Source organism: Crotalus tigris, unplaced genomic scaffold (assembly GCF_016545835.1).
Source record: "Crotalus tigris isolate CLP2741 ecotype Arizona unplaced genomic scaffold, ASM1654583v1 scf7180000017604.1628558, whole genome shotgun sequence".
In the NCBI taxonomy this organism is placed as follows: domain Eukaryota; kingdom Metazoa; phylum Chordata; class Lepidosauria; order Squamata; family Viperidae; genus Crotalus; species Crotalus tigris.
In genome coordinates this window covers 1480860-1494785 of record NW_024096507.1, presented here as the reverse complement: position 1 = coordinate 1494785, position 13926 = coordinate 1480860, and the positions used below count along the sequence as shown (strand labels likewise).

At 40.7% G+C, this 13926-nt stretch overlaps 1 protein-coding gene across 15 annotated transcripts in view; it reads right to left on the bottom strand.

The window, feature by feature from the left end:
- PDE4D (phosphodiesterase 4D) overlaps nt 1-13926 on the bottom strand; it is a 693804-nt gene that overhangs the window by 59437 nt on the left and 620441 nt on the right. For 14 of the 15 annotated variants that reach the window (XM_039320056.1, XM_039320050.1, XM_039320117.1 and 11 more), the window contains one exon: nt 2062-2174. The exons of the other annotated variant lie outside the window; for it this stretch is intronic. In XM_039320056.1, coding sequence (XP_039175990.1) covers nt 2062-2174 — 113 coding nt within the window. The remainder of the gene's footprint in view (nt 1-2061; nt 2175-13926) is intronic. 15 annotated transcript variants of the gene reach the window in all.

Sequence of the window (13926 nt, the reverse complement as noted above, 5' to 3'; positions counted from 1 at the left end):
ATATCCAGCTAAAGTAGTCTACTGTCCATAAAAGTTTATTATAATATATTTAGGATATTTTTATTGTTCCTAGAATATTTTCATAAAAATTAAAGCTAGCAAAACTTCTTAACTTGAAAAAAGCTTAGGAAATAATCTTACCACATAGGACAAAAAAAAAAACCCCTTATTATCCTTAAATACTTAATTAAGCTCATTACATTATAAGCGATGTAACACAAATATGAGAAACAGTCATCTACTAATGGCTAAAGGCAAAGGTGACTAAAATTAGACCAGTTGTTCACATATCCTTGGCATTGAGTGTGCATACACAAAATGTTGTGCTATTTAACATGAGGTTTCGTACTGCATTTTTACTTGCAAATAACCATTTTTCAGCTGCCAACATTAGTGATATTCAAGACCACTTCATAAATTTTGTTTTTAAGCAAATGGCTATATTTTAAATATTCCCCTAATAATGTAAAGTAATAAATGCAAAAAAATGCTTTTCAGAAACAGATGTGTTGGAGAGAAACATTAACCAAAGTGCTATGACTCAGTGATAGATGTATGTTGTCTGAAAAATCGAAGTTCGCTATCATACAATTGAACTAAATAATTGCAGAATCAAAGCATCCTGAAAGTTTTGTCATGCAAGAATTAGGTACAACTATACTTAACAGAATCCAGTAGTTAAATGCCCAAAAGTACAGAGAGAAATTATTATGACTATATTACAGTATGTTCTTAGTATTAAAGTGTAGCGCTCCCGCCTCTAATTAGATATGATCTGACAAACAGGCATACAGTAATAAAATAAATGCAAAATAATGCAAAAAAGGAGACATCCACTACCTCTTGAAACGTTAAAGTACTTTAATATAATAGAAAGTTGCCATCTGAACAGAGGTGGCAAGTGGGAATTTTTTAGCACTGTGTGTACTGAGTGGACATGAAGAGAAAAGTCTCTCTGGGGTGGTTCAACATCATGATAAGTTGTAAATTGATGGTTTTGGTTTAACATCTTAAGTTAAAAACAATGGTTTACAAATCACCCAAACTTAAGCTCTAGAGAAATCAACGGAACTTCTTTCCTTCCAAATCAGCACATTTACTGTTGCCTTTCCAAGGGCAAAATCTATAAAAACAACTTATTTCATCTGTCATTTATCTAAAGCCCATGTATGTTTAATGTATATTAATGTGCCTCCAGTGGACACATGGCCTTTCTTGCTTTATTCTGTTTCAAGGGATTTACAAAAGGCATAATCATCTCCCCTATACTTACTAAGTTACACTGACATTTACAACACAAATGTATGGCCTTTGAATAAATAAAAGTTGCAAAACCATAAGCATCATTTGTTCTTTTTGTTTTTAAATTGGCAGCACACAGAAAAGAATTTTTGCACAACTTGCACAAGAAACTTTATATTTTAATATAATTTATTTTGAATACCCATCCAAACTGATCGTCCTTCTCTCTTACTTTGCAGAACAAACTGTAGTGGACAAAATGACAGTCTCAAAATCTGTACTGCTTTTCAAGTTTGCCCTCTAATCCATCCATAACTAGTGTCATAACCTGATGTTTAATACAGTTATGATTGTTGCAAAGTTTTGCATTTTTATATGTTCTTATCTAGGATCAATTCTTTATAGAGTTTCAATTGAATTTGCTTCCAAGCAACTATGCATAAAATGGGATGATATCCACAAACATTACCAGGAGGTAAGAAACCAGTTTCAGCCCAATTTTATGTATCCTTTACAGGGAAGCTGCAGAAGTGGACAATAATTGCTGTCAGGAAGGCAGACTGAAGGAGTTTTTTTTTATCCAGACCTGATGGACTTATCTTAGATGACAGATCAAGATATCAGAGCGCTATCCTGTTGCACACCCAATTTTAAGCCTAGAAACCTTGTTACGCAAAAACTGCCTGCTTCTCCCAAACCCGAGGTGTGTATATTTTCCTCCTGAGCCGTCAGGTTTGGCGGGGAAAACAAAGCAAGGCACAGGAAAACTGAAGAGGCGGGATGGGAAGGGGTCGATAGATGGAAACACGGGGGTCCTACCTTATTCGAGGCCATTTCACTGACGGAGTGCCTGGTCTGCAAGGTTTCCAGCTGGTCCAGGCACCAGTCCAGCTCCTCCAGGGTCTCGCTGGCCAGTTTTTGGTAGGCCTCCTCTGCGAAGAGATAGGGAAAGGAGTACTCAGTTCGCAAGCGTTTCACGGGGCTAACAGCAAGCTCCAACGGGTCCATCCTGCCATACCCAGCCATGGGGGGATGCCCAGTGCCCACACATGAGTTCTGCTCCTTCATATTGCTATGCCCGAGCAAGAAGGAGAAAAGGCGGGCTCCGGTCTCCGGCGAGAATGAGGAAAAAACAAAAGTCGCTCCAGTCTTTTCTTATCGACTCCAGCAACTAGACTCGGCGGGCGGGCGGGCGCACTCGGCGGCGCTGCTCAGAGGGGAGTCGGGCGGGGACTGAAGCGCGACCGGTTCTCCTGAGGAGCGCCGTCCCTCCACTCTTGGAGCGCGCAAGGCGGGCAAGAATCGTGTCACTCTGGCTAGCTGGGACTGTGCCTTCTGGCAAACGAGAGACTTTAGGCGACACGCAGCCGGCCAGCCGCTTTCCTCCCTGGGGCTGGAGGCAGCCAAGCAGCCAACACCTTCCTCCTCCTCCTCCTCTCCTTCGGGCAAGCTTCAAGCCTCAATGAATCAGAGCAGCGGCTGCCGTGTGTGCAAGCCACCACATTTCCTGTTTGCTCAACTTCTCTGTGCGTAGCAGAGGCAGCGGCAAAGCTGAAACTCAGCTCTGAGGCTAACAGCTCCAAGGGAAGCGCCTCCGTTCCTCCAACCCTCCCGATTTCCTTCCTTCCTTGCAGAGAAACCTCTTATTTTTCCCGCCCTGAGAATCTTAATTAAAACATCAATTCGCTCTTCGTCCCCCCCCCACCCTCCTCCTTATTGTTTCGTGCTTTCTACTGAGAGGGGAGGAGAACAACGCCGTGGCGCTTTCAGCCTTTGAACAGGCGTCGCCGAGAGTTTTGGCGAAAAAAAGGGGGGGGTTGCGTGTGTGCAGCTGTAAAGGGGGAGGGGGAAGAGAGAAAGAGAAAACTCGGCAAGGAGTTGGGGACTTGTTCCACTGCGCCTCCTCCCTTTCCCTTCCCTTCCAGGGCGGCTTTAACGCTGGCGCTGCTCTGCAAGACGAGCGGAGAGCTCCAGCTACGGCTACCACCTGTGCGGAGCTGAGCGAAAGCCGCGGGAAGCCCTTGCGCCTCGGGACCCGGGAGATCTGATATAACTAGAACTGGCCCAGGCCGTTGCGCTTGATTTCAGCATCGGGCCTCGTGTTAACGTCGAAGGCCTTCGGCTTTAGCGCTTGGTGCGAGACTTGGCCGCGTTCAAGAGCGCATTGAAGCTTGTTCGCGCCGCTTCTTCATACCGCTTTAATGCCCGAGATAAAAAAAAACCGTTTCTTTTTCTCAGGGCTAATCCGTCTACAGCCATGGCCGAGCGCTCATAGTAGCGCTACTGTCTGCAAGGCACTCGTGGGAGATAAGACTATTTGGAAGACGACTTTACGAGATTTTAGGGCTACGTGGGAGCCACGGGTGAAATGACACCAAGTCTCTCTTTCGGTTTCTCTCTCACTCACTCACTCACTCAGTGGTGGCCTCCACATATCAGCAAAGGGCTACCTTTGGCAGCTGGTATGCCTAAAGCCCCTCGCCAGCAGCTTTACATTCCTTGTTCCCCTTTCGCATTACCTCTGTCCCTGACTACCACATAGCCAAGGGATTTGGGCCTTGCTGTTCAAAGTCCAGGAAAAAAGCAGTATCTCTAATTTATAGGGATTGCCTGCGCACTGCAGTCCTGCATTAAGAGAGAAACCTGCATTGACTGGTCACTTTCTGCCCTAAGCTGAACCAAGCTTGCAATGCTGGCTTTTTAAACTTCCAGTGCCCTGCTCTTCATCCACTGCTATTATCACCACTAAAGATCTGTCTAAACAGGGAAAGCATTTTACCATCTTTGGATACACTCCAAAGATAAGTACTTTTAAGGTCTTGTTGACTTCAGTAAAGGAAAGTGTTAAGAGCATCATTCAGTCTCTTCTAAATCAGCATGACTGATTTGTGCATAACTGGCTGGCCAGTGCCTGTAATCTTGTTTTGGCCTCAGCACTGCTCTGATGGAAATTCTCACATTATGGACAAATAACTAAGGTCATCCAACTGAAAAATGATTAGGACTCAGGTCTTTTATCTCTTTGGTTTGCAAATTCTTGCCTACTATAGTGTACCATATCCCATACAAATTGACTCCATGTTTTCCTTAGCTTATCATACATACTGGACATTATACTGAGTATTTGCATAATTTCAGTATATTGTGTCAATTTAGCCAAATAATCATCAGGAAAGACCTTTTCAAATATTGCAGCATGTTTACTTTAAACCAAATCCCAGGTCTTGTATATTGTTATCTTGAAAAAGATCGTGCATCTCTAGTTTACAACAGTGAATTATTGGAGAGAGCAATGGTTTCATGCCCTGATTCAAAATATGTATTCATTAATGAACTTCCATAATCTTTTGCTCTCTAAACTGTTTTGAACTACAGTTCTCATCTTTGACCACTTGCCGTAGTGGGTTGTACAGTTAGATCCAAACAATCAGAAAGATGCCATCTTGTGAATAAAAGCATTAATCTCTCATCCATTTTCCAGAACGGAAACTATGTAACCACTAGATTTTCATGCCATATTTTTCAAAATAGCCTGGGAATTCTTCCCTAAGTCATTATTTTGAAATTAAGATTTTGCTACATACCCATAGGCTGTCTATATCCATAGGCTGTCTGGCATCAAAGACTGTTTTTAAGGTAAAGGTTTTTTGAAAAAAGAAGAGGGAAGAGGCTAATGCCTCTGGAAGCTTCTATTTTCTTTCATGTTGTCATAATTAACATCATAGTATGATTATATATGCTCTGAATCCAAAATGAATTTTGTATTCTAGCAAACAAAATTCTCCTTATCACATAAATGAAATATAATATTTGAACAATGAATATCTAATTTTTTAAGATGATATAGGGGACTTTTGGTTCTGTTCTTAATGAAGTTATGGTTACAAAGCATAAATTAATGTGAATTAAAACTGATGTCCTTTTGGCATTACATCTACAAAGGCTGCTATTTGTTGTTGGACATAAAAATATATCTGTATTTTAAGGAAACTATACATATGTTCCAACTGTACTACTGTAATGACTAGCATTTGTTTTAGTCGCTTAGTTTTATTGCATTTGTTTTCTTAGTTCCTGAAAAAAACCCTCAGCTTTAGTGCTTATAAATGCTGATACAGCAATACAAGTTTAACAGTCTGCTGATAAGAATTGAGAAAGAGCCAGCTGGGAAGGATTTATTCTTCATGACAGGTAAACCTCTGATCCCCATTGTGAAAAAAAGGAGAGAAAATAACCACAACAGAAGTGAACCTGTTTCTTTGTGCGTCAGGAATAAAACTTGAGAAATCCCCTGTGTTTTCTTTAAAGTTAAAGGTTGACTGTTTCACAATAGAGGCTCAAGCAGTCTGACTACTTGTTTCAAAGAAAGAAAAGAATGAAAGCCTTATAACTTTTTTTTTTTTTTGTATTTTCTGAGAAAGAGCTGGAAATTTTAAAGTCAGCATGTGTCAGCTATGAAGAGTTGCGGTTTTCACAAGCAACCTTCTTAAAGTAAAAAGCATGTCATAATTTTTCACAGGGTCATGTGACCCAAACCAGCAATTGTTCCTCAACCTTTCAGTCTCCCTTGGTCAGTCAGTGACTTCAGCTTAGGGCTTAACTCTGTGTCAAAGTTTATTCAAGGACTCATCATCCCTGTCCCTCTTGGAAAAAGTTTACTACAAGTAAAACTGAAACATTGGCCTATAGCACAGGTCGGCAACCTGCGGCTCCGGAGCCGCATGCGGCTCTTTGAGCCTTCCCCTGCGGCTCCCAGCCTCCTCTGCCTTTGCAGAGAGAGACAGAGACAGAGAGAGGAATTGCGCTTCCCTGCTTTTCTCTCTCTCTCTCTCTCTCTCTCTCTCTCTCTCTGTGTGTGTGTGTGTGTCTGTGTGTGTGTGTGTAAAAGAGAGTGCACTCACAGTGTTCTCCGAGGAGCTGAAAAGCTTACTGGGCGGAACTCCTCCCTTCGCTGCGTCTCTGCAGGAAGCAGGAAGGGCAGGAGAGAGCTAGCTAGCCCAGCTAGGCTGACTCAGGAATTCTGGGAGTTGAAGTCCATGAGTCATAAAAGAGACGAGGTTGCCTACCCCTGATCTTGTTGGACAACAGCCTGAAGCTTGTCAGGTGAGCAGCAGATAGGAGGGGGGGGAGAAAGAGAGAGAGAGAAAGAGAGAGAGGGAGAGAGAGAGAGAGGAAAGAGAGAGAGAGAAAGAAAGAGAACGGGGGAAGAGGAGTGGCAGACCAAGGGCAAATAGAGAGGGAGAGAGAGAGAGACCCTTTTGACATCTAAAATGAAGATAACACTGCATATATCCTTTTTTTACGTGTGTGTGTGTGTGTGTGTGTGTGTGTGTATGTATATATATATATATATATATATATATATATATATATATATATATATACATACATACGTAGGCCTTTGGTTGTTCGGGTTTTCTCCCGCGTAAAATTGGAAGTGTCTTGGCGACGTTTCAACGAAGTCCCATTCGTCATCTTCAGGCTGGTGTTTTCAGCTTCGTGCTTCGAGGAGCACGAAGCTGAAAACACAGCCTGAAGATGACGAATGGGACTTCGTCGAAACATCGCCAAGACACTTCCAATTTTACGCGGGAGAAAACCCGAACAACCAAAGGCCTACATACAAACACCCGCGAAAACCTCAGAAAACATACATACATACATATACATACACACACACACACACACACAAACACACACACACCTATAATAAAGGTAAAAAAGGATATATGCAGTGTTATCTTCATTTTAGATATCAAAATGGTTTTGCAGCTCCCACTGTTTTGTTTTTGGTGGGAAACGGGTCCAAGTGGCTCTTTAAGTGTTTTGGGTTGCCTACCCCTGGCCTATAGACTGATTAGAGTGACTAAGGAAATGGGCTACATAAGGTTGACAATTATTCTCAAAGGAAGGGCGACCAGAATTCAGTTTCTAAAAAGAGTTTCCGGCCCAGAAACCCAAAAACTATATTCCTCAGCATGATTTCCTTTTAATTCTACATGCCCAAAAGTTCATTGAAGCTATTCATTGAGAAAAATACTTTGTAGATGTTCTCTCACTAGTTTTGCTTTATTATTATTTCTTACACTATAATCCCTTTAGGAAAGCCTGGTAAAATATTATGTTCCAACGAATCCTTAAGAAAACAGAAATGGGCACAATGTCTATATGACACAAAAGTAAAGATGTAATTTTTGTGCACATTTGCATACTTACTATTTATATGCAGATTAAAAATACAATGAATATGGCAGAAGCAGAAATTTGGATACCATTTCATTCTCTCCTTTATAATGCCTTCTTCAGCAGAATAACAGCTTCCAAATACTACCTCAAGTCTGCTAATATTTCTGACTCTGAAATTGTTCTCTGCATGTACTGCATCTTTAGACCGTCCCAGGTCAGGGTACTGTTAAAGCCATTCCAAAGCCCTTCTTGCTTTTTTTTTATGTTCTTTATAGTTGTGAATGAAGACAAATATATGTGTCCCAGGATAATGTTGCAGGATCCAATCTGAATCGGTCACTGGGATGAGAGGTTTTCTCTTCTGAGCTTTCATACTCATGCTGGAGCCCATCCTCAGGGAACTTCTCTCCAGTAGAGTGTGCGCTGTTCTGTGTGTAGTATTTATAGTGCCTGTTGTGACTTTAGTTGTTAAATGGGGTGTGTAGATGCTGGCTTTTAAATCATTAGCTGTCATTTGCTTATGCTGCTCAGCCCTTACCTTTTAAGTACTTGATAGGCTGGTGGTAAATCAGCACTCCTGTTGACTGACGAGGAGCCTGTTTCTCAGGCTTCGCTCACTTCCCTGGCTGTTTTTGTGCCTGCTCATCCAACAATCTTAGTAGCTGCAAAACTGAATGTGTGTCCTTGTTCAATGCAGTGTGAAGCTACCAATGAGTTTGGGTCTTCTCGTCTGACCACTTGCTTGTGTTCTTGCAATGTGGTGGTTAGCTTCCTCCCCATCTGAACTACATAGTCACAGGGGCAATCCATGCAGGGGATTTGATAGATTACATTGGAAGTATCTCCCACCTCCAAGCAATCTTTACAATGCATAATTATGCATTGTAAGTTACAATGACTTAAAAGCCAGCCATCAACACACCCCAATCAACATCTAAAAAGCCACTTACAAAAGGCACTATAAATACACTACAGAACATCACATACTCTGCTAGAGAGACATTCCCCGAGGATGGGCTCCACCATGAGTCCGAAAGGTAGGAAGACAAAATCTCTGGTCCCGGTGACCAACCTAGATTGGATCTTTATAGTTGATTGGAGCTATATTTTTGATCACTGACTTACTGAAATATCCAAGCTCTTTTCAACTTAAGTATTTTAATAGACTGTGGGAGATTAGTTTAAATACCATAAAAGATTTCTACCAGAATTAGCCCTACCCTAGTCTGATCTAAAAAAGAGAACTCTCACATCATTGTTCATGATTTCTTGAAAACCTCTGTCAACAATGAAGCAGGTGTCCATAATACACAGTATAAGCAGTTCTTGGCCAACAACCACTGATTTGTGATCCTGATCTGCAACCTTTTTTTGCCAAGATGTCCTTTGGGGAAATTGAAATTGTTTAATGACATGATTTGCTTAATGACCACTATAAAAATTGTTGTAAAATTGGGTCTAACTTAATTTGTGGCCACAGCTTAAGATGAAAATTTCAATTCCAGTTGTGGTTGCAACTGGGGAACTGCCTATATAATATTGCTTAGACAACAAGCATCAGAGAATTGTCAGAAGAAAACTTTTTCTCCAATCTCACACAAAAGTCATCATCTAAAGAATGAAAAAGAACAGTTTGATAAGCTTGAATTATTTTAAATAAAAGTGTTTTGGCCTGATGAAGCAACCCGACTTTTGTAGCCTGGAGGACAAATATTACATTGTTCCTTCTTGTACTTTCTACTTAATGGAATTACACATTATTCCTTGATAGCATAGTAAAATGTTGGAGTCATTCAAAGTTGGAATATTAAGACTAGCATATAACTATAGTTAAAAGAGAGAGAGAGAGAGAAAGAAAAAGAAAGAGAAAGAAAGAAAAGAAAGAAAGAAAGAAAGAAAGAAAGAAAGAAAGAAAGAAAGAAAGAAAAAGAATTACAGAAGATACATTAAAGAGAAAAAAGCCATTTGAAGAAAAGAATATCTGACTGATTGCTAAACCTAGGAGTGGCCTCTAATTAGGTTCTGGGGGTTGTGTGGCACAGGAAATATTGTGTGGGTGGGAAGGATGAAAAGTAGATTTGAATAAATATCAACATATCCTAGAACAGCTGTTCTTAAACTGTTTGACCAAATTACCCTTTTTCTCAGTTTTGAATAATATAATTATCTCACCCACAAAAAAAAAAAGCTTCTGTTATTTTATGTAAATGTTTTGGGGCATCCTTAATTCAAACAAGTAATTACAAATTGCTCTATTACCCTCAGGACATGCTCAAATTACCCCCTTGGGCGTAATTACCCCCAGTTTAAGAACCACAGTCATAGAAGCGAATATTCTTAGCCAGTGAAGAAAAGAGGTTTGATATTTCAACAAGACAAGGATCCAAAACATTTTTTCCAATCAACCATATTGCATTCACAGAAAAGAAAGGTTTTGTAATGGCCTTATTGAAAAATTGTGGGAAGACCTCAAACATGCAGTGCATGCAAGGGAAGAATGTGGTAGAAGAAAACCATAGGCAGATGGCAAGGCTCTTCTCTTTCTTCTTTCCATTTCCAGCATTTTGAACTTCTCCAGGGAGCTAGCTCTTTGCATATGGCCAAAACATGATGAATTGAGCTTGGATATTTGTGTTTATATTCTATGGCCTACAACCAGCAAAAATCCAGGAAAAGCTTCCTTACGTTGATGGAAGACTTTGAAAAATGTAAAAGTAGAGAGGACCTATAGAAAGTTACAAAGTTACAAAGAAACAACACTGGATGGAACCAACACAGGAGCCAGCAGGCACCTGGGTCTGGCGAAAACTTGGAAGTATGGAAATTGTTGAATAGATTGTGCAAGATCCAGAGACACTTTGAACAAATGGGTCTATCTGGTGGTTTCTGCCATTTGTGATTGTGGTGACACATGTATACCTGACCTTTGGGTCCTGATCAGTGTACATTTGAGGACTTCATGGCAGCACAACAGAACACAATTGATGTCGCTAATTTCTGGGCAAGATTTGTTTAACTTTTACATATTTTAATCTTGTATTTTTTATTTTAAATTTTATGTTGCATACCTCATTTTAATTATGAAGCTGCTGACACAAATAAACAAATATTAACATGCTAATTCTCCATTCTCTGCTTGGATTGCTCCATTCCTGTCCATGCATGGAAGGGAGCTCCTTTGGCAAGATGGAGAAACAAAGATGAAATTTTCATGATTTTAACTCAATTTCTGCACCTTGCCAAAGGATTTTAGCCCAGTCCTAGAGACATGAGGGAGTTCTCTCAGTAAGTGGTAGCAACTTGCAACCTTCCCTGCTGGCTTCCCCATTGACTTTCTGGGAAAACTGGCAGAAAAGATTATAAATGGCTATCACATGATTACAGAGCACTTGGCAACTGGTCATAAATGCAGACAGGTTGTCAAGCACACAGATTACAATCACGTGTGTGGGGGATTGCAATGTTTTGTGATAGCTAAAAGTGCCTTATGAGCCCTATAAAACACCCTTTCTGAGACTGTTGTAATTCTGGACTGTCTTTAAGCAAATAGATGTAATTCAAGGGCTACTTGTCTATCAGACTGAAACTCTAGCAATAATATAGTAAGTTTGATTTCTGTTTGGTGATATCCATTTATGCAAGCATTGTTTTTAGTTGTGTGATGATTATGCAGTAAATAAGAATCATTGGATTTGCAGAGATTTATAAGTCGTTTTCCTGCTACTTTTGTTTCCCAGACCAACCAAGTTTTTCTCATTATTTCTAATTACAGTTTCAAACCACAATATTTTGTTTGCATGTTCTGTTGATTTTTGATTGAACTTGACCATAAAACTCATCAACCTGCTCCTCTTCATTATCAGTGTTTGGACCATAAATTTGGGTAATCATTGCATTTATGAGATGCCCACAATGTTTAATTGGTATTATTCGTGGCCCAAGTACTGCCTTTGCTATATCCTTCCTGATTATCAAAGTCATACTGTTCTTTTTGTGGCCTGACTTCTAAACTAGTAAACATCAGCAGCCATGTGTCCCGAAGTCTTTAATCTTGTTGGGTTAAAAACAGTACTATGAAACAATCTCAGCTGTTCCTCAGTAGCATGCTGAGTGCCATCCAATCTGAGGGACCCATCATCTGGAACTGTATCATCAATCATGTTATCTTTTCAATCCATGTATTTTTATTGGTAAACTATGGGAGTACAGGTAGTCTTTGATTTACGCCCACAATTGAGCCCAAAATTTCTGTCGCTAAGTGAGACATTTGTTAAGTGTGTCTTTCACGACCTTTCTTGGCACAGTTGTTAAGTGAATCATTGCACTTGTTAAATTAGTAACACAGTTGTTAAATGAATCTGGATTCCCCATTGACTTTGCTCGTCAGAAAGTTGCAAAAGATGATCACATGATCCTAGGACACTGCAATCGTCATAAATATGAGTCAGTCGCCAAGCTTCTGAATTTTGATCACAGGTCCATGGGGATGCTGTGAAAAACAGTCATAAGTCACTTTTTTCTGTGATGTTGTAACTTTGAATAGTCACTAAATGAACTGTTGTAAATTGAGGACCACCTTGATTATTGCCTTCTCCCACATATGATGCTTTTGCCATTGTCATTAATGATCTACCTTCAACATCTTCCTATATTGATATTGCCTGGTATAGGTGCTATAGAAAACATATTAAAATTGCAGGCTGGTAAATCTTATAGAGTTAAATAGATACATTGTTTAGTGAACTCACAAGGGAATAAATCAAGATCACTGAAAAATGATTTAACTGGGCTTATATTTGACAGCAGTTTATTTATTTATTTATTTATTTATTTATGAGAGTTATATACTGCTTTAAGTGCAAGCACTCTCTAAGCGGTGTACACCAGTAAGCAATGTATATATATATTTACATTGCCCCCAACAATCTGGGTCCTCATTTTACCTACCCCGGAAGGATGGAAGGCTGAGTCAACCTTGAGCCGGTGAGATTTGAACCGCTGACCTGCTGAACACAGTCAGCTAAAGTGGCCTGCAGTACTGCACTCTAACTGCTGCGCCACCTCGGTTCTTAAGTAAATTGTTGTTTGATCAATTGTTAAATGCAGGATTGAGGTTTTTTTTTTTCCATTCACCTTAAAATTAAAACTTTGTATATATCCTTTTCCTTACTTATTGAAGTACTTGAATTCATGGAAGTATTCTATATTACTCATGCAAGAAATAATGTAGACCATTTATTTCCTGAACAATCACTTGTTTTGCCATTTAGAAAATAAATACAATTGTTAGTGGTAGTGTTATTTTTTTCTTTTCAACAGTAGAATTAAATAATAATGTCATATATACCGTATTTTCTGGCGTATAAGACGACTTGGCGTATAAGATGACCCCCGACTTTGGAGAAGATTTGCATGGTTAGAAAGTCGTCTTATATGCCGGAAAATATGAGACCCCCTACCTCCTATGGAGAAATCATCTGTTGTCTATAAGATCAATTGCAGGAATTGCCAAGGCAACTATGTGGGGGAAACAGCCAAACGCCTGAAGACTCGTCTCCATGAACACCAATTGGCTATAAAACAGGGCGAGCAGCATTCACAACTTTGGATGCATATGGCGCAAGAGGGCCACCGATTTGACTTTGCTAATACCTGTATCGTAGCTAGTGATGCCACGAAGGGAAGCCGGCTACTGAAAGAGGCCTGGTTCTCAAATGACAGCTCAATTAATCGTCGCATTGACTTGCATCCAGCGCAACAAGCGCTGCAGAAATGAGACTCAAATTACCACTCATTACATCGCAAGCGATCATACCAACACTTGCGGCGTTATGGACAAGAAGCCGCATCCCCCCACCGCCGGGAACGCCTGCAGACTGACGTAAATAACTATACCATCAACACCCCCTTGCCAGGTGACCGGCGCCGGACCGTGCAGCAACAGAGTCTCCCACCCCAACATGTGGACGCTGCAATAGAGGCTACGGATTCCCCACGCACGGAAAAAGAAAGGGAGGGGGCGCCCGATATGGATGATCTACGCACCGCCCAACAACCCCATGTGAGGCTCATACCCCCCCAGGAGGGAGGAAGCGATACCAGTGGAGCCGGAACACCTAATAGACTTGTTAAAATCTCGGAGTGTGCGGTTGCCCATAGCAACGAGGAGGAGCGTCCCACATGGAGAGGGGAGAGAAAGCATAGAATGACAACCCGCTCGATCAGTAAGGGGAGGAGTAATGAAAGCGGTTTGAGTGCCAAACAATGGGAGGGAACGGATGTAAGGAGGACTGGGGTGAGGAATAAAGACATGATTGCTGAGGCATACCATACTCAGATAAGAGCTGTTGACACGACAAAGGAGGAGAGAGGTATACAATTGGGAAGGGATATTAACCCACAGTTAGTGGAACCCTATCCCCATCACAAGACACAAGAAAACATCAGATTGAATCTTCCCCCCAATACGGCAGGCGTTGGTATTATCGGAAGAGAAGG